General features: G+C 50.6%; 2 protein-coding genes across 6 annotated transcripts; one reads left to right on the top strand and one right to left on the bottom strand.

Annotated features, from left to right (window-relative positions):
* On the bottom strand, positions 1–16,776 carry ENKD1 (enkurin domain containing 1). 4 transcript variants are annotated; one of them, XM_077309481.1, is made up of 8 exons: positions 16,597–16,776; positions 9,452–9,681; positions 8,562–8,786; positions 5,721–5,893; positions 4,512–4,673; positions 4,192–4,358; positions 3,220–3,356; positions 1–2,084 (listed from the first exon to the last, which is right to left on the bottom strand). In XM_077309481.1, the coding sequence occupies exons 2-8, from the start codon at positions 9,534–9,536 to the stop codon at positions 1,924–1,926; spliced, it is 1,110 nt and encodes a 369-aa protein (XP_077165596.1). In that variant the 5' UTR covers positions 9,537–9,681; positions 16,597–16,776; the 3' UTR covers positions 1–1,923. The 4 variants fall into 4 exon arrangements, with proteins under 4 accessions (XP_077165596.1, XP_077165595.1, XP_077165593.1 ...); XM_077309480.1 differs by lacking the exon at positions 16,597–16,776 and adding an exon at positions 12,793–13,070 and having other exon boundaries at positions 9,452–9,697; XM_077309478.1 differs by lacking the exon at positions 16,597–16,776 and adding an exon at positions 12,793–13,070.
* On the top strand, positions 12,898–19,389 carry C14H16orf86 (chromosome 14 C16orf86 homolog). 2 transcript variants are annotated; one of them, XM_077309483.1, is made up of 6 exons: positions 12,898–13,004; positions 15,718–15,837; positions 16,772–16,929; positions 17,536–17,744; positions 18,239–18,400; positions 18,895–19,389. In XM_077309483.1, exons 1-6 carry the CDS (start codon positions 12,924–12,926, stop codon positions 19,053–19,055), a joined length of 891 nt encoding a protein of 296 aa, XP_077165598.1. In that variant the 5' UTR covers positions 12,898–12,923; the 3' UTR covers positions 19,056–19,389. The 2 variants fall into 2 exon arrangements, with proteins under 2 accessions (XP_077165598.1, XP_077165599.1); XM_077309484.1 differs by lacking the exon at positions 12,898–13,004 and adding an exon at positions 13,646–13,768 and having other exon boundaries at positions 18,895–19,382.
* Positions 19,390–19,872: the final 483 nt, after the last annotated feature.

Below are 19,872 nucleotides of genomic sequence, written 5' to 3'. Positions count from 1 at the left end.
TAGTTGATAACTTGTCAGCTTTATTCACTCTCTGCAAAACTCCTTTGGCACAGAGTCTTTTGTGCCGCGGATGCTATTTGCATCCCTTCGGTGCTCAGGCAAGCCTTCAAACACACCCGCACGCACAAACCCGGTTCTTCTGAGCTGCAAAGTGGAGCCCTTTCACAATAGCTTCACTCCACAACCTGATGCTCAGGTGGCAAAAAGAACTGCAGCCTCTTCTCGGTGGCACTGAACAAAACGCAGCTTCCTGGATTTAAATCGGGTATCTTCTCTGACAATGTATCTGCAACCGTTCGAGGCTTATTGCAGCTACTTAGCCTGAGGTTTGAATTTAGGAGCAAGCGTACTTGCAAAAACCAGTCTTTGCTACTGCAGCCCCACACACACCAGTAAGACAGACTGTCCTGTCTCTATAAGAGAACTGAAGCCCCATTTCCTAACATTCTCCTGCAGCCAACAGCAATAAACAGATAACAGCAGAACAAAAACCCTGGTGTCTCCAAGGCCCTATCGCACGTAGTATTGTTGGATGCAGCAAAGCGCCTTAACTTCAGATGTTGCACATGTGCACAACCCAGAATTAAACTTTGCTAGCCTTAAAGGTGCCACAGGACTTGCATGATCACCCTTGTCGGTGTTACACTCAGGGGTGGCCAAACTGGCTCTCCAGAGGTCCATGGCAGGGGCTCATGGGAATTGAAGTCCATGGACCTCTGGAGAGCCACAGTTTTAGTCACCCCTGCAACAGAAGGAAATCTGGGCATTTGGTGAAGTTGCTGAGAATTCTGTTGCAAAATGAGTGAAGAGGTCCAGTTACTGGGGCAGAGGGGGATGGCTTGTAAGAGCAGTTTGCAGCTCGTGTTCAAGACTGGGGGGGATCCAACTTGCCTTTCTCTCCAAGAAGAGGCAGAAGGAAAGGAACGTAAAGAGGAGGAATATGTAAGCATCTGCTGCGTAATGGTAAAATGTAGCCCGGATTCAGATTTCTGCCCCCAGGCTTTAAACTCTGCCTGTTCTGCATTCACAAACACCGAACCGTGAATGTAGAATTTGATGGAGATTTTTTAGTGTCCGGATGCTGCATCCTGGTGAGCTAGGTAACAGTGGTTTAGATCCAATGATTCCCTCCCCCTCTTCTGGGGGAGGAGAACTGCTTCTACCGACAGGAGGAGCAAACTATTCCTGACTTAGCGCTAGGGAAGCAATATAGCTAACCTGTTTTCCTAAGACAAACATTTAGCTATGCTTTATACCCCACTTTTCTTCTTGGGCCGAAAATGGTCGAGCAGTTATGCGCCTTTTTCAAGCTCATTCCTGCTCAAGGAAGCAGGACGCACAGATCGGCTACGGAACCTGAACCAAGCTAGTTGTTGCCTGCATCGACCCTACCCACAAATGAAAAAAATAAATCAGCTGATAAATCTGTTAAGAGAGTTATTGCAGACACCTGGAAAACACTGCCCAGAGCCCCTGCTTGGGTGCATAACAACCCAGGATGGGAACTTTAGAAATCGGCTTTATTTTTAAAAAATTCCAATGAGTTAAAAAATCCCACGTGTTCCTGACGTTGTCAGCTGATTGCTAGCTGCATCTAGCTGTTGTGTTTCTGGAACTGCTGTTGGTGGAGGGTGGCAGGGGGAGCCCAAGGGCTGCCAGTGGGTGAGCTGGCTCTCATGGCCTGTGCGACTGTCTCCACGCACACCCTCCACCCACATCCTGGAGGAAAATCTGGTCAGCCTGAGCTGGGATTGTCGAGGGCGGAGAGCTTGGGATTGTCATTATTCTGCACTGAGGTTCCCGGGGAGAGAGACTTCTTCCCCTTCCTGCCTCTTTTCTGGGAGAGAGGAGGACGAGAGTCTGCCTTAATGCAGGAACACACACACAATGCCCTCCTTTCGTGTCCGCCGTGGCTGCCCCTGCCTAGGAATCCAGCTTGATGAAGACTTTGGGCCGGGAGAAGATCTTCAGGGCCTCCTCGACCTGCGACAGCTTCTTCTCCAGCCCCGCCCGTCTGTTCTTCAGGTTGAGCGTGTCGGCTCGCACGGGAAGCAGCAGGAGGTCTTTCAGAAGTTGCTCTTGACCTGCGTGGAGGGCAGAAAAGTTACAGAAAAGATGTCCTTCGTCTCTTAAAGAAATCCCTGCGGATAACTAGAACAAGAGTGCTGTGAAATAAAACGTCCCTGTGCACACATGAAGAAGAGTGGGGTTTTATGCCCCGCTTTTTTCTATCTTAAGGGATCTCAAATTGGCTTACAATCACGTTTCCAACAGGGACCTTGTGAGGTAGGTGGGGCTGAGACGGCTCTGAGAGAACTGTGACTGGCCCAAAGTCACCCAGCAGGCTCCATATGGAGAGGTGGGGGATCAGTCTGGTTCTTAGAGTCCACTGCCCTTAACCACAACAACACCTGATGTTATGTGAGTAGTCTCAGAGTCTCAGAAGAGGCATGACCTGAGAAGAAAGCTTTGTCGAATATTTGACTTAACAAAAAATACATCTGCCACAAGAAGAAGAGGTGGTTTTTATACCCCACTTTTGACTCCCCAAAGGAGTCTCCAAGTGGCTTACAATCGCCTTCCCTTCCACAACCCACAACAGACATCCTGCAAGGCAGATGAAGCTGAGAAAGTTCTGGCAGAACTGCTCTGTGAGAACTGATGTTACAGGACTGTGACTGGCCCAAGGTCACCCAGCTGGCTGCACTTGGAGGAGTGGGGAGTCAAACCCTGCTCTCCAGATTAGAAGCCACCGCTCTACCAAGCTGGCTGTCAATCAAGGGTGCTTCTCCTCCCTCGCGTGATTCGATTGACTGAATGCTACAGCCCAAGTGAAGCTCCAAGAACCTCCCACTGCAGATCCCAATGTATTTGTGCAGTAGAAGAAGATGAAGAGGCTTTTTGGACTCCGCTTTTCTCTCCCTCAAAGAGTCTCAAAGATGCTTGCAAACACCTTTCCCTTCCTCTCTCATCAGTTCTCAGCCCAGCCAAGGATTTAGGAGATGGCCTTTGTTCCACCTTCCTGCAAGCTTTCACAAGGAGATGAGCCACGCGCAAGATCTCAGGTGGTTCAGTCTTCAGCATCTCCACGGAAGAGAATCCCAGGGCGTGGGAAGAATTCTACCTGCCACCCGCAGAGATGCCTGAATAAGCAACGTCGGCCTAGACGGGGCAGCGATCTGACTCTATGTGAAGCAGTTCTGCACCTCCCCATCTTACTCTGCTTGAGGTTGTTCAGGGTTTCCACCCGCTGGCTCTCTGGCATCAGGGAATGGCCCGGGGGCATGGCGGGGTCAGGCGTGTTGCGCCGCCGCTCCTCCGCTTCTTTGCGCCAGTGGTCCTTCCTCTCAAGCAGGCTGGCAGGGCGGAAAGGACAGCGTCAGGAAGGCCGCGAAATTGTAGCACAGCAAGCCCTGAGGAGGAAGCAGCTTCATTGCCCCTAAGGGAAGGCACATGGGACCGGCTCCTCCTTGCCTTTCAGGCTGCCACAAAGTGGGCTTCCAGCCCAAGAGGCACCGTGGAGAGGAGTAGAGTTCAGGCCAACAACAAGGTCCTGCACCAATTTGCTAGATACCCAATAATGGCAGCTGATGTCGCAGAACTAGATTCAAATCCACTTACAGAGCTCAACAACAATTGGGGAGGGGGGGACGAGCTTGTGAGAGTCGATTTTTAAATTTGTTAAACATTTATCGGGTGATATGACCATATATGGTCATGTCGACCTGCCCCTCCCTCCAAAAATGGCCAATGATGGGCCTGCACGGGATGGGAAGGGGAGGGGCCCTGGGTGGGCGTGTCCAGAGCTATGCTTCCCGACCATTTTCTGCATGATGATTGTGCCACTTCTGGGGTTTCTCAAAGCCTGAAGAATGTTTCGGGGGCTTCTCAAAGGTAAAGAAGTTGAGAAAGACATATTGGACATGCACGGATCATTGGTTCTTCTACTGTAACATTGTTTCCGTGTGCTCCAGTGCTGTCCTTACAGTCAGGGGTAGTCAAACTGCGGCCCTCCAGATGTCCATGGACTACAATTCCCGTGAGCCCCTGCCAGCGAATGCTGGCAGGGGCTCATGGGAATTGTAGTCCATGGACATCTGGAGGGCTGCAGTTTGACTACCCTGTACATAATAGGACAACAATGGGACAATTCTTGCCTCTCTACGGGCACCGGAGGCCCTTTTTACGTACTATTGCGGGACGTGGCCTTTCTGCTTGGCGTCATACTCCTCCTGCTCCTTCCGTTTCTGCGCCAGCACTTCAGTGAGCGACTGCAGGGAGCGTGATCGCCGCACCTGGGCTCGTTTGGCATTTTGGGCATTGTGGCTGACAAAGTCCACCTTGCCGTTCTCGGAGGTCTGGAAGGAGAGGGCACGTCTTAAGAGAGACAGCAGCGGCTTCAGGCACTGTGAGACCGGACAGTATGCTTTTCCCCCTGCAAGGCTCCCCCCCATTACAGCTTGTGAGAAACAGGAGGAAGAAGCACATGGCGGGCGCATGCAGCCCCTCACCTTGACATTCCCCCCTGGGACGGGCACCGTTGTGGCATCTACCGTTGCTCGGAGTTGAGCAGGGTTTGGGGCTAGCGGCCTACGTGGGTGGATCCCCGTGCCACAGCGGGAGTAAGCTCTCAGGAATCTCTGAGCTTCTGGATTTGGAGAAACTGAGCCTTCCTGGAATAAACACACGAGAGAAATGAAACTGAGAGAGGTTGACAGACACGGACTGACTGCAGTGGTTTTATTTATGCCATGGTTTCCTGCCCAGAGCAGGTTAAGGCATTGTGTGCTGCTCTTCCTCTCTGTCCTCCCAAAAAACCCAACTCTGTGTGGCTGAGACCCAAACAACATCGGAATTGTTACTTGCCTCCTTCCCCCAGCCCCAATTTATATGCCAACCTCCTCTCCTCTTTTTCCAGCAAGTATAAGATCTAGGCAGCTGACATCAAAACTGTGTTTGAGATTTGAATTGTTTTTATTTGTATATTATTTTATATATGCATTTTATCACGATGTAATCTGTCCCAAGTCTTAAGAGATGATATGGAAATTAAATACAATTATAAATACTAAAAAATACTAAAAAAAAGATTAGGCTGAGTGTAGGAGAGGAAGAGAGAACACCCTTCCCTTCCTCTCCCCACAACAGACACCCCGTGAAATAATTGAGGCCAAGAGAGCTCTGAGAAAACTGCTATGAAAGAACCACATCTCTAAGAGAGCCACATCTAGCCCAAGGTCACACAGCTGGCTGCACGTGGAGGAACAGGGAATGCAACGCAGTTCTCTGGATCAGTGCCCACTGCTCTCAAACCACCGTACGAAGCTGCCTCTCACCTAAACGGGGACTGGCGACCTCCCCGGAGGGACCAGGGGACTTGTCTGGTGGAAAGGTCTCTGCCGCAGTGCAGAGCAAGACGTCCTTTGAGTGAGAGATGCTGCGTTTCACTGAGTCAGCGCAAGGCTAGCTCAGCCCTGCCTCCTTGGATCAGCAGCAGCTCTTTTGTGTCGCTGGCAGGAGTCTCCTTGTCTCCCCCCAGCCAAACTTCAGGGGACTGAACCTGGGCCCTTCAGTGCGCCAGGCCAATGAGCTGCAGCCCCTCTCCAATACAACAGCCACCTTCTAAGGGCTGTGCCTCTCCGGGCAATCCTGGGGCTCGGACAACGGTGTCCAAGTAAGGGGGAGAGTGGGAAGGGGGGCATGGGCGTGCTCCGGGGTACCTGCAGTTTGGCCTTCACTTTGGACTCCACGTTCTCGTACTTGGGCGACCTCCACAAGGCCTTCACGGGCTTGGGTTGGCTGAGCTCCTGGGCCTGCTCCTTCTCCCGACACCTCCTCTGGATCTCTCTCAGGCGCCTCAGGTTCACCTTCTCGTAGTCTTTGCACTCCTTCCCTGCCCGGCGAGACGGAGAAACCCCCTGCCCTGAGCTGCAGATACAAAGGCCCTTTGGGGCTTCCCAAGTGGGTCAACAGCCAGACGGCATCCGTACAGGGGTCAGCTAAGCCCAACCAAAATCCAGGCCACGGTTCGGGTGGCAGGGCAGGTGGGCGGGGTACAGAGCATCCTGGGCAGATCTTAAATGGGGGTCAGCAACATGGCTGGGCCTTTCTAAGTGGGAGGGAGGGAGGGAGGGAAGTGGCAAAGCTGACGGACAAGAGCTGCTATCCAATGACAGGGATTCTCAAAGCAGCATCAAAAGCCCAAATTGTCTTTGCAGGAGCCCATAGAAGTGAATGAGCAGCGTTGACCATAAATTCATTGCTGGCAAGGAAGACGCCCCGGGGGTGCCATTCCACCATAAGGAGCCCTGGGTTGTTGTTTTTTTTCTTTACAAATAAAAGGCCGCTTGCAACGCTGAGTTGCAACGCTGAGTTGCCTCTTCTGAAATGAGGTCAGGCTGAGTCGTGATCAGGGATGCCGGGGCTGTGTCACAGGTGGCAAATCTGCTTTGCTGTTAAATATTTATCCCCCTCACCTCCACAGCCTGAGAACGGCTTCCCGGGGTGGCTCGAGAATATCAGACACCCACGTACAACAGTTAAGGTGGAAGCGTGCCTGCCGTAAAAACGGGAAGCAGGTTCACTGCAGCCGGTCAATCAGGCTGGAGGGGTGGGGTGGGGGGTGGGACTGCCAGGGGCAAGCAACCTGCCTCATGGGTCCCTCCCCTCTCCACCCCCAGCCAGGAAGTGAGACAACTCCAGCCTCATGGAAAAGACCCAGCAAGCTGCTAAGCCCAGCCGAGAGACAGCACAGGGTCCGGGGGGGGGGGGACATGTGGGCGGTGCGCAGAGCCTCAGGCAGGGATCATGGCCCGGTGACAGAGTGTCTGCTTAGCACACAGGCTCTGAAGTTTTACGCACGGTTCGGTTTAATCGAAGCACCTAACTGGCTAGCGTTAGTACCATCACCGACAAATCTCTCCCTCCCGCCTTCCCTCCGGCAATTCCGGCAACTGTTTTATATATTAAATGGAAGGATTTCTACGTGTAAGATCTTAAAACGTGCTTTTAAAAAGGAGGACAAACCCGCTTGAAAAATGTGAGGGGGGGGACAAGAATACGGTGCGAACGAGCCCTTGGACTAGCACGTATGCATTCACGCAGAGAAAACAGAAAAGCCCGGATCACGCTGTGGGTGAAAGACCTGCTATCGCCACTGTTAAAAACGAGAAATCTACCTTCTTCCTAAATCTCATCAGGCGCCAGCTGATTTTTACAGTGGCGATAGCAGATTATCTATCTATCTATCTATCTATCTATCTATCTATCTATCTATCTATCTATCTATCTATCTATCTATCTATCTATCTATCTATCTATCTATCTATCTATCTATCTATCTATCTATCTATCTATCTATCTATCTATCCATCCATCCATCTATCCATCTATGCCATAGAGGGCCCATGTGTGCCAGTTCAGCAGAGTATGTCCCCACGCCTGCAATCTGCATTCTCAGGAGCAGCTGGCCTTGGCACAGAGGCCGCCCACGTGACCGGGCTCACACACACATGGTAAGCAGCTGGCAAACACAGTGCTCTCTGTGCAGAGGATTGGCAGTGGAAAGCCTTATTTGGGGGCCGTGGCACAGGAGCTGGCATCGGCCTTCCGTTTCCCGTTCACAGCACCTCCAAGCCGACTAACCGTGCTGTCCTCAGCAGAGTTATGTCCTACAAAGCCCACCGACTTCGGTAGGCTTTGGAGGGTACAACCTGGTTTAGGATCGCAGCATTAGGGGACAAAGCCGCTGTGCTCCGGGTATGAAGCATCATGTGCACTTTACTGCCACTCTAATAGCAATCTGGAGAGAAGTCACTCAACAACGCCTTGCTCTGGCAGGGATCCATCCTCTCCCAGCATCGTCTCCCTCGCTGGCTGTTCATTTTGCAGCTTTATTTCCCCTCCACCGTGAAGCCGCCTCGGGCTGAATGAGACCACCGGTCCGTCAGGATCCGTATTGGCTACTCAGACTGGCAGCGGCTTCCCGGAGTCTCACGTTGGGTTCTTTCACGTCATCTTTTATGTTGCCCTTTCAGCTGGAGAACCAGGGGGCTGAACCTGGGGACCCTCCGCATGCAAAGCAGAGACTTTCCCACTGAGCCCCAGTCCTCCCCATTCACTGTTCCTTTTGTGCTGTGCCTTGTCACATCTTGGAAGCTAAGGAGGGTTGGTACTTGGAAGGAAGAAGAGGAAGAGGAAGAGGAAGAAGGAAGGAGGAAGGAGGAAAGAGGAGGGGGAGGGGGAGGGGGAGGGGAGGGAGGGGGGAGGGGGAGGGGGAGGGGAGGGGAGGGAGAGGGAGAAGGAGAAGGAGAAGGAGAAGGAGAAGGAGAAGGAGAAGGAGAGGGAGAAGGAGAAGGAGAAGGAGAAGGAAAAGGAGAAGGAAAAGGAGAAGGAGAAGAAGAAGAAGATTTGTCGGTGATGGTTCTTATATGCCACTTTTCTCTACCCCCTACAACCAACCAACTAAACACAGAAAAAGCTTTTCCCACCCACTGCCACCACCCCTCTACGCCACACTGGCATCAGGAAACTGGCGTCTCCAGGCAGCTGTCCCCACTTACGTTTGGGTGGCAGCTCCTGGCAGAAGGAAATCCCGTCCAGCTGCAGCAGGGCCCCCACCGTGCCCTTCCGGCCCACCTCCAGGATGTCCTTGGCATTGGGCCTGATCCGCGGAGGAGGCTGGGCGAGGCGAGCGCTGTACAAGGCAGGGTAGAGGGTTGCATCCGGAGGAAGGGGCCCTGGGAGCAAATCTAGCTTCAGGGAGTTCCCTTCCAGCCTCCCCCGTGCTAAAGATGTAGAAAGAGAAAGTCAAGTTTACTTGCCTAGTCACACCCACCGGCCCTTGTCTGTACCAATACAGCATCTTTTCTTCCCTCCCAGAACCCTAGAAGGCACTTTAGCTCTGGCAGCCTTCTGAGTTAATGACCTGCAAAACACCCTTTCATTAAGAAGAAGAGTTGGTTCTTATATGCCGCTTTTCTCTACCTGAAGGAGTCTCAAAGCGGCTTACATTTGCCTTCCCTTTCCTCTCCCCACAACAGACATCCTGTGAGGGAGGTGAGGCTGAGAGAGCCCTGATATTACTGCTTAGCCAGAACAGCTTTATCAGTACTTGCTTAGGCCTTTTCTTCCTTTATTGAGAAAACTACTTTCTTGCGGGTCTTCCTCTTTTCCTGATGCCTTCCACTTTTCCTAGCATTATTGTCTTCTCCACTGAGTCTTCTCTTCTCATGCCAGGACCAGAGCCTGATGCGAGCCTCAATTTAGTCATTTAAGCTTCTAGGGAAGAACTTACGCTAGGGCTAGTGAATGCCCTCTTCCTCAGAGGCATGTCCCCCTACCAATTCCCCTGAAAGAAAAAGTCCTCACTACAGTTTTACCGCACTGAAATGGAGCAAACGGCATCCACAGCAGGGCATGGAATAACCATGAGCCTTGAAAGGCCACCCACCTGACAGGGGACGTCTGTAGTAATCCGGGCAAAGGGTGGGGTCTGGAGGGATAGGCCCCGTGATCCGGGAGGGCCCCTCCGACATCTCAGCTTCCACTCTACAGCCAGCAAATGTCAAGATCTCGTCCTTTTTTGGCCTCTCGTGCTTGACAAGGTTTGTTTATACCGGTCAGCGTAGAAGTGTCACCGACGTCGGAAGGGACAGGGTGCTAGAGAGGCAGGAACTGCTGCTGCAAAGGAAGATAGCTGTTGGATAAGCGCAGAATCACGAACCAGCACAAAATGAGATTTGCCCAACATCTTCCATGTTGCTTTGCTTCCTTGGCATTCCACCCTCTTCCGATCCTTCACATGGGCAACTTGCTCCTCTGCTTATATACAAAACCCTAATACACCCCATTGCCTTTCCTAACCATGTCTCTAATTCTTCCCTAGTCCTAAAACTTTCTCTAAGACAAACCGCTCCCCAACGCGAACCATACCTAAGTGCCTTCCCGGTCTCTAGACACACCTATCCCTCTCCTTCTCCCTGAGGACCCAACTCTCAAGTGACCAGCAGTAGCCTTGTAGGCTTCACTTTCCCAGAAGTTAACGGAGGCTGAGTCTTTGGCTTGTCTTCTATACATTGTGAATGTCCCAGCCACTGAAGAAAGATTCTTGAAAACGAAATAAACCCGGTGGTTGTTCAGGCCGGCCTCCAAAGAAAGAGAAAGTTTTGAAAGTTGTTTTGCTAATGAATTTGGTACCCTCCTTACCCAGGTGTTTGCTGCTTTCTTGCTGATTCAGTATAAGGCAGCTTCATTTGAAAACGAAGCAACAGAATGTCAAAGTCATAATACAAGGGATTCCCGCTCCACATATTCCGTTGCATTAAAAACAAACCCAGGCAAACAGAAACTAGAATAGTAAAAACAAAGGGATTTCCCTCCTGCCTTTACTGGTCTTCCATGTGCAGAGAGCTTTTAACCATCAGGAGGATATTTGGAAATATGACCGTCTGCCCATCGCCTGACCTGGCACAGTCCTTTTTCTACCATTGCCGCAATGGATCACCTCATTCCTGGGCACATGGGATGCTGGGTGGCTTTAGAGGTCCGTGGTGTTATTGCCTAACAAAGCATGCTTTTGGAGACACAGATGGCTCCCTCAGGCACACGGGTGGTTTTCAGAAGGGCTAGGAAAACAGGCTGTGACATGGCCACGTTTTCAGCCTCAGACCCAACCACAGAGAGGACCCTCAGGCTTCACATCCTAGGCAATAACTTCTGCGCCGGTCTCTGCTTGCAGCCAAGCGGGTAGTGTGCGAAGGAGAGAGACGGCCTCCCGCCACACAAAGGGGCATGAAGCTTTGACACTCTGCCAGCAAGAACAGGTGTCGCCATACCAGCCTGAGCCAACCCGCCCAAGCAGCCCTCACAAACTGCAAGAGAAAACCCACTCCAGGCCTCTGCTGCTTTTCACCTTCCTGGTCCCTCCTCCAAGACACTCTCCAAAGCACCTTTCCAGCATCGCTGGTTCTGTCCCCTTTGGAGAGGAAGAACGGAGGCAGTTAGGAGCAAAGCCAGGCTCCCTGCCAAGCACGCCTGGATCAGGACAAGGCCAAATCCCTTCCTCACCTCTCTTGCAAAACAAACAAACAAAAAAGCCCCAAACAAAGCCAAGCTACTACGGCAGGGCACTCTTGGCCGCCTTCCAAGGCACAGCGCAGAGATTCATTCGTTCTGTTGGCGTGGAGGGCAAACGGCTGCTCAGAGCTCTGAGCAAACAAGCGGCGGCAAAAGGATCTTTTGCCCTGAAACAGAGATTTTGCAGCTACCCGAAAATGAAGCAGAGCCCTGGGGAACCATTATTATAGTGCAAGGAAGGGGCAGGTGGCATAGCCCCGGGGAGACACGGGGAAGCCAAATGTCAAGTTGCAATGAAGGCCTTGGCTCCCATACAATCAGGGGGTTAAGGGAGATCATTGAGTGTATGTTTGTCGTGACCTTGAGGGGCGGAGGCAGACCCCCTGGGGAAGATGCAAAGCTCATGAGGCCAGCCACTGCCCCCCAGCTTCACCAGCTTCCCAGAGGGTTGTTGTGAGAATAATAAGACAGAATCACAGACCTGCCCCAAGCTTTACAGAACTAGTACAGTGAATGAAAGGTCCTAAAGAATGTGAAGAATCCCCTTCTGCACAGGACAGTTTGCATCAGTCACAATCTCTAGGCTTGATCTACCTCTCAGGGTGTTGTGATTAAAAAGGCAAAAGTAGGCAAGCCATGCCAGGCTCCTGACAAAAGAGGTGAAATGCTGTAGAGCTGGGCAAAGTGCTCCTTAGCTGACTGATTCATTCACATATAATTACGGGCCTCCTGGCCATTCTACTCATAGTAGACCGTGCCTCTTGCAAGCAGGTTGACCAAAATGCCTTGTACATTGCTCCTGAACTGATACATGTAAGTTTCTGAGGGAGTCTCTGCACTGGGATATATTCTGGACACGGCAAACAACTCAGCCTGTTCACAACCGCTGATTACAACTCGGCAAGAGCAGAGTTGCAGCAGCCCACAGCCACAAGGGCTGCTGCGGGAGGTGGCCCAGCATTTACAGAGTAGGGTCATAAGTGAGCGGCCAGAGCACACTCTCCCCCTAAGTTTGGGTCCAGCGGCAGCTTTACGACCAACAAGGTTTTATTCAAGTTATAAATTTTCACGTTCATGCACCTCTTCAGTCTCGGTTTCTGTATCTGAAGAGCTGTGAATGCACGCAAAAGCTTGAAGAAAACTTTGCCAGTCTTAAAGGTGTTGCTGAACTCAAACTCTGCCCTGCTGCTTCAGACCCCCGCCCGAATCTATCTGTCCCTAAGAATGATGCTTGCTTAGCACAGCCTTTGCCATTAGTCACTTGGTACATTTCCCTCCCACTCACCCACCCCCACGAGGAACTCAAAGCGGTGTACATAAACACCTAATTCCCCTCTCCTCCTTTGGATCCGCACCAGAACCCTGCAAGGTCACCCAGTCAGCTGCCATGGCAGAGGGAGGATTAGCACCTGGATCCCACCGCTCCTAGCCTGACACTCTAACCACTACACCACGCAGCCACGTCCCTAGCTGGCAAGAAACGAGTGCCCTGCATGGACGGGGCAAAGGCAGCGGGTCTTCACGGAGCAAGCAGCAGCAGCTCAAGCAAGCCCAGGGCAGGAAATCCTATTAAGAAGGGCCACCTGCCAAGCCCCAGCTCCCCTGTCCTAGCAACCTCCAGATCTTTTCTCCCCAGTTAAACTGGCGCAAGGCCGCCCAGTCTGGGCTAGGCTCAGTCAGCCCGACCTCCCCAGCCGGGATCTGCCCCCAACTCACAGTTTTGGGTTTCCTTCCCCAGCCCTGCGTGGCTCAGGCTGCAAAGCAACAAGCAGTTGATCTCCCCGCCTCCCGTTTCTAAGCAACAGCGACTTCCAGCCGCCGGCAGGAAGAGAGGGGCGCGGAGGCTGATGGGAAGGGTAGTTTTTCCCTTCCGTGGCCCAGATTTCGGGACTAAGGAGCGCTTCGGCAGCTCTACAGCTAATCCGATGGTGCGTTTCCTTTTTAGAGCAGCAACGTAAAGGGAGAAGGGATTCTTGCTTCGCCGTGGAAAAACCGTCCTTAGCTCCGTTGCTAGCGTTGCATTTCATAGCAGGCTGGACTTTCATCTACTGTCCAGCCCAGGGGTAGTCAAACTGCGGCCCTCCAGATGTCCATGGACTACAATTCCCACAAGCCCCTGCCAGCGAATGCTTGTGGGAATTGTAGTCCATGGACATCTGGAGGGCCGCAGTTTGACTACCCCTGGTCCAGCCTTTGTGGTCGTGTAGGGCAGGGTTAGTCAAACTGCGGCCCTCCAGAGCGTTTGCTCGCGGGGCTTATGGGAATTGTAGTCCATGGACATCTGGAGGACCACAGGTTGACTACCCCTGGTATAGGGCAGGGTTGGTCAGACTGCAGCCCTCCAGTTGGTCAAACTGCGGCCCTTATAATCCCTATATTTATTAATATTATTAATATTTTTATTTATATTTATAATATAAATATATTATATTTATAATATAGGGGCTAAGAGAGAAACTCTCACCTGAAGACAAAGATGCGATTTCAAACCAGGGATTTCCTGATTTCATTAAGTTGCTTAAGCTCTTGGCTAAGAGGGTCAAGTAGGCATCACTGCAGGGGAGAGAGCGCTTGTGCATTTCTGCAGCCTCCAATGGAGTCTTCGGAATCGTACAGTCCAGGGGTAACCTAGCAACTGCAGCTAAAGGAGGACAAGGCAAGGCTGCGTGGTCCACCAACCCCACCACTACAGGTCAGTCGGAGCCGACTTTTCCAGAACCTTGGCTGACCCCCTGCTTCTTATCAGTAAGAACAAGTGGCCGAGATTTAGCCAGCTTAAGTCCTTCTTTTGAAGGATGGCTTTAGGCCATGGAGTGCTGCTGGGGGGGAAACAGCGATGAAGACATGAGGCATTTATAGCTCTAGGTCTTTTGTTGTTTGGACTGCTGCTGGGAAATCTGTTATCCTTCGACACTCCCAAAAGAGCCAAATACATTCAAATAGGATGTGTGTACTTATGACAGCACTGCTAGATATGGAATCAAGTTCCTCAATCCTCCACCCAATGAAAAACTGCAGATTTACATAGACAAATTCCCCCGTTCATGATTGATTGATTATTTATTACGGTCATTGACCAGCATCAAAGTATCTACAAACCACCTACATTATTACAGCGTTTTAACAGGACACTTGACATGAGAGAGTTAACAAAGTCACATATTTGTTTATCTAATGTTGCCTCAACTCCCCCCCCCCAATGGGGACCTAAAACAGTTTAGATTGTTATGCTACCCACACACACAACACCCCTGCATGGTAGGTTAGATCTGAGTGTGTGTTGGCTGCCGGCAGAGCAGACAATATTGAACCTAGATAGACCAATAGTCAGACTGACTGTATGAAGGTAGTTTTGTTTTGAAAACCTGTGTGCTGCCTCTCCTGAGACTGTCTCGAGAGGGCTCATGAAATGATCAACATTAAAATAAGCACAAATTCAAGGCAGAGGCATAAAAAGCACAAAAAACAAACAAACCCCGTCTTCCAAAAGTCCTCAGGCTAGAGAAAGCAGACTATAAAAACAGCTTTCCAAGATAGAACACTTTCACTTCAAATAATTACTTTGGCCTGGCATTTAAAAGGTAGGCAGCCAAGTGACCCTCAAGAAGAAAGGCTCCTTGGACTTCATGCCCTGGCCAGGAATATAGGTGGGATTGTAGGAAATGTTTCTTGCTGTGAGTTGTTTTTCCCTCTAGTTGACCTAACCTCTCTCACCCTAACAGCTGTTTCTGGAAATGAAGAGGAAAGGAGGGGGGGGGGGAGAAAACCCTCCAACTTTTTAAAGCCATGATTTTCATCAGCCCTAGGATTTGAGGCTTTAAGAATCTGTCAGGAGCCTGATGACTCACGATTCAACTGAGAGGCAAAGCCTCGACCTTGTCGCTTGACTTCCTTCGTGCTGAATAAAATTCCCAGCAGGAACAGCCCAGTTAAGAGAGGAAGAAGCATCTGTCACTTAATTTTAAGGGCAGATCTGCTAGAGGGAGAAGCTGTCTAGCTTGGGCACATCAAGAATTAATACACCACAAGCGTGCCTTTTAGGAAGACAGGGTTCCCACTGTCCTCAAAAGCCTCAGGGAAGGAATTAAGATTGAGGGCCTCTACCCACGGACGACTCCAGCAACCTTGCTGCAAGTGTGGGAGAAGGATATTTAGAAGCAGATCTTTCTTGCCAACTTGCCAGCCTAGCCAACTTCCTCTGCTCCCATTCCTGCTCACCCAGGCTTGGTGGCACATGGCAGATAATTTATTCACCTTTCTTAAATCCTCAATTTTGCCCTCTAGAGATTTTCCCAATAGTCAAAAGTGTGGGACTGGCCCAAGGTCCCCCCTTGAGCTGCCGTGGCAGAGTAGGGATTTGAACCTGGGCTCTCCCTGGGTCTGACATTCTATCTATGAAACCACACCGGCTCTCTGTCGGTAGGTCTTACACAAAATGGGAAAGCTATGAATACTACGGTTACTATGACATCCTTTAGCCGAGTCACACCTTTCTACATCTTTTGACATCAGTGAGCGGCAAAGGGTGCAGCTCTGCTTCGGATTTCATTGTTAAATACCAAACCGTATCCTGTCATCCCAGCCACTATGCAAAGGGGAGACTGTTTGACTGTCTGCATTCCGATTTGTCTCCTTTCCCAGGTCATGGCTGGTTTTGCAAGAAGCACCACTGAGAAGAAGTCTGCAGGGAAAGTAACACCTCCTCCCTTCCTATTCCAGCTGGCTGCAGCCCTGGACAACTCTTCGGTCAAGTCGCTGGAGGTAAAGGGTTCAGTTGCCAGGTTTCGGTGGGAAACTCCTAGAGATATAGGGATGGAACCTAAGGAGAGACCTCAGCGGGGTATAATACCACCAACTCCACCCTCCAAAGCATTCATTTGCTTCAGGGGAACTAATCTCTGTAGTCTGGAAAGCTGCAGTTCTGGGGGATCCCCAGCTCCCACCTGGAAATTGGCATCTCTAGTCAAGTGGGAGGGGTGAAAAAAGCAGAGGCTGCAGTCCATGCAGAACATGAGCATGGAGGTTGGCTACAGGGGAGGGGACCCTGTTCCAGGGATATGCTGGTCACCTGGAGCTCTGAAAGACCAGCAAGTCCTGCTCTGTGTTTTCCTGTGTTGCCTGACCTGAGTGGTGAGAGGCCAGGCTTAGCACGAGCCCTTGGCTGGGGGCCTGGAGGAGCTCTTGGCCAGACTTGCTAAAGGAAGTGGAACTTTGTCACAAGGGAATTCACAAGGCTTGGGAAGCAAGGTGGCATTCAACACTCCAGCTCAAATTGCCTATAACTAGCTTTGCCCTTCTCAGTATCTCCCTGTGCTGTCCCCACTGGGGAGAAGAGCAGGATAGAAAATAAGTTTATTTGTAGTCCCCATCTGTATCTTTCAACAACCCAACAACCTCTTCATTCTCCATCAAGTGCTGAGAACCTATGGAAGGGCATTGCTTGTTAAGAAAAATGCTTGCACTTGCTTTAGACCGATAACATCAAGACATAAAACAAACTGCGTAATTGACTTTACTTACCCTTTCCTCCTCTCTTCACCTTGATGGCATATTCTGTTACGTAACTGCATTTGCTGACTTGGTATCAATCCCAGAACATAAACTGCAGTTCTACCTTCTCCTGGAAACTTCAGGGACAAGCCCTGAACCGAATCTTTGCTTCTTCCATGGAGTAAATGTATGTATCCTTCTGCAGTGGCACGAAGATGGGAAGGGCTTTCTCCTCCACGCCAAACTGTACGAGGAAGAAATCCAGGGGCACCAAGAACTGTTCCCAGAACTCAAGAATCTGAAATCGGTCTCTGTGCTCCAGGCCTGGCTGACAACCTACGGCTTCAAAGCGAGAACAACCAAGTAGGCCCTGGTTTGGTTTATTTTTTGTCTCAGAGCACAGAGGTGGAAATTGTGCCTAAAAGATCTGAATGCCGCCCTTGGCATTCCACACCAAAAAGGATAAAAATGGCAGGTAGCAGGGCTCAGAAATACTTCTGCATGGAGCCTTGGAGAACTGCTGGCAGAAAGCATGGGGAATACTGGGCTAGGTGGGGACCGTAGTCTGACTCACTATAAAAATGTGTCCATGTTTGAAAAAAATGAATGGGGCACTTTTGTTGCTAGATTCTCCAGAACTGCCTGGCTTGACAAGGGATGCATTATTCCTTCTAGCAGTGGGCTTATGAACTAACAACTACAAGACTGCCAAAGGACTGTGAAAGCATTAATCAAAGTCACTCCTTGCTAGATTTCACAGCAGCGCTCTTTGGAGGATGGGGTGGAGACGGAACCTACGGAGGACAGGGACACACTGGCACTAGCAGAAAACAAGGCTGAGGGACAGATTGCTCCAGCCAGGAGGAAGCAAGCACAGATCTAGCAAACGGATCTCGTGGTCTGTGATGTGCTATGAATGGTTCACGCTGGATCCAAACCTCCTCGGTTCTCTTTTCTTTCCCTCTGCAGAACTGATTCCGAGGTGCTCAGTTTCCAACATGCAGATTTCAAGAAACTCCCTCCCAGGGCAGAGGAAATGGATGGCTCCAAAGTAGAAACCCCTCTCATCCCAAAGCAGCCCAAGAAATCCAAGAAAAGGAAAAGTTCACTGGATATCATTGTGAACTCAGCTTCTGGCACAGGGAGCATGCTGACTCCGGAGTCGGCCGGTGGAGAGAGTGAGTGCAAACAGGGAAAGCAACAAGCTACCGTCACAGCCCAAGTCCTGCTGGGAGATATGGAAGCTGGGGTGTAAACTCAACTGTGTATGCCATACACTAATATTAATGTATCTAATAGTAAATCAGCTGGACCTTGTGTCAGTCATAAAACCAGCAAAGCATTCCAGCCACAGTCAGGACAAGGCAGAGTTTGTTTTGTTTTCTGCATGCTTGGGGGATCTCCCCCGGGAATTCAGAAAGAAAAGTTGGACTGTATATTAAACAGAAAGAAAACCAAAACCGGCTTGAGGACTGAGCATGCTTTAGGAGTATAGAAAGTTGACTGCAGTTGAGAATTGAAATGGGGGAAGAAAAAGGGGGGAGAAAATTGGTTAATGCTATGAGAGCTCACACAATTCTGGAAGGGGTGATCTGGGCATAGGATTTCCCAGTAGTGTCTTCTCCTGGGACCAAGGCTGCCTGTATTCCAAAGCTCGTATCTTCATTTCTAGGAAAATCCCAGCGCCTGCGACCTTTATACCAGTACATAAACTACGGCAATCCGGAGATGAACAGCCCATCCGAAAAGGAATCCGATCTTCCCGCACAGGAGACTCATCCTGTTCTAGAAAACAAGACCGTACCCCTAGAACTGAGAATAACCTCATCCAAAGGTAACAAACTGAGAACAAAAAGGATAGGTATTTTGTTCTCCCCTTTCCCAAACACAACATTGAGGGGGGCATGACCAAGGACGGAACGGTGTGAACATGGTGCTTTTGAAGGCCCAGTGAAAAATAACTTGCAAAAGGTAGATTCAAACGGGTAGCCGTGTTGGTCTGAAGTAGCACAATAAAATCAGGGTCCAGGGGCACCTTTAAGACCAACAAAGATTCATTCAAGGCGTGAGCTTTCGAGTGCTTGCACTCGAAAGCTCAAACCTTGAATAAATCTTTGTTGTTCTTATAGGTGCCCCTGGACCCTGATTTTATTGCAAAAGGTAGTTCCCGATGAGCTGTTAAGATTCCCCTTTTCCTTAGTCTCAAGCTACTGAGGGAAGCTGGCTGGCATGGCTGAGAAACCCCCAGATCAGCTGCCGCTGCCATGCCATAACACACTCGACCCGTACGGACACAGTCTCATAGCAGCCTTTTATTCTCTGTTTCAGTTGCAGAAGACAAAGGCAGAGACTTGAGGAGCCCCAAAAGTGCCAATACGGGAGTTGCGGCCAAGGCGGAGGTGGACAAGTCAACTCAGGTGGACATTGACAAGATGCTCAGCGTCTGCGCAGCTCACCTCGTTCCACCGCTGTCGCCGCAGCACAAGTAGCACCGTCTAGTAGAACGTCCTTTAAAAGGCTCCCCCGGAGACGTTCCTTTTGTCCCATCCAAATGTATTAACTAAACATGGTTCGCCACATTCTGGTATCAAGTGTTTGTGCGTTTGCCCTGTCGGCGACTGGTAAAATAAAGGAAAACTGGAAATGTTGGCTTAAGCAGCCCAGTTCAGGTAGAGTGCTTCAGAACTGCTCACAGACACCGTTTGTCCACCCCACATGCTCTCCCGAAGGGTCTAGGACAGTGGTTCTCAACCTTCCTAATGCCGCAACACTTTAATACAGTTCCTCATGTTGGGGTGACCCCCAACCATAAAATTACGCAAGGGTTCTTTCACAAAAATTAAACCGAAACTGACCAATGGCATGAAGACCCATTTGTTCATGATTGTATATAAATTTTTTTTTCCTGGGGTTTCTCTGTTCAGTTCTGCCTCTTGTCCCACCATGCCGATCTCACTCTTTTCCACTGCTCCAGACAGATGAACGCTCGATCTATCCTTCAAGGCTGTTGTGTAGATGGCGCCCCACCTCTGGCCAAGCTGCTTGCCCTGCCGCGGCCCCTGTGAAAGGGTTGTTCGACCCCCAAAGGGGTCCCGACCTCCAGGAGAAGGAGGAGAACAGGAAACACTCCTTGAATATGCTAATATCGAGGCGGGAGGGGGGTGTTCTGGTGGAGTTCCAATCAGTTTAGTGTCTGCAGGACTGAAATGAAGCCCTTCTGCCTACTAACAAGGCAGATGCAAGGAATGGAAATGAGGTTTCCAGGACTGTTTTCTCCGCTTTCCCCAACTTTGCTGGACATGGCAG

Source organism: Paroedura picta, chromosome 14 (assembly GCF_049243985.1).
Source record: "Paroedura picta isolate Pp20150507F chromosome 14, Ppicta_v3.0, whole genome shotgun sequence".
NCBI classification, from domain to species: Eukaryota; Metazoa; Chordata; class Lepidosauria; order Squamata; family Gekkonidae; genus Paroedura; species Paroedura picta.
Note: the sequence above shows the minus strand (reverse complement) of the source record. Positions and strands in the feature narration are given on the sequence as shown.

Excerpts from the sequence above, each read along its gene's own strand:
- ENKD1 (XM_077309481.1), bottom strand. The coding sequence starts at position 9,536 with ATGTCGGAGGGGCCCTCCCGGATCACGGGGCCTATCCCTCCAGACCCC. Across the intron at positions 5,894-8,561 it reads CCAGGAGCTGCCACCCAAAC|GGAAGGAGTGCAAAGACTAC; the intron begins GTAAGTGGGGAC and ends CTCGCCGGGCAG. Across the intron at positions 2,085-3,219 it reads CCTGAACAACCTCAAGCAGA|GTCAAGAGCAACTTCTGAAA; the intron begins GTAAGATGGGGA and ends CCCTCCACGCAG.
- C14H16orf86 (XM_077309483.1), top strand. The coding sequence starts at position 12,924 with ATGGGAAGGGTAGTTTTTCCCTTCCGTGGCCCAGATTTCGGGACTAAG. Across the intron at positions 15,838-16,771 it reads CTTCGGTCAAGTCGCTGGAG|TGGCACGAAGATGGGAAGGG; the intron begins GTAAAGGGTTCA and ends ATCCTTCTGCAG. Across the intron at positions 16,930-17,535 it reads TTCAAAGCGAGAACAACCAA|AACTGATTCCGAGGTGCTCA; the intron begins GTAGGCCCTGGT and ends TTCCCTCTGCAG.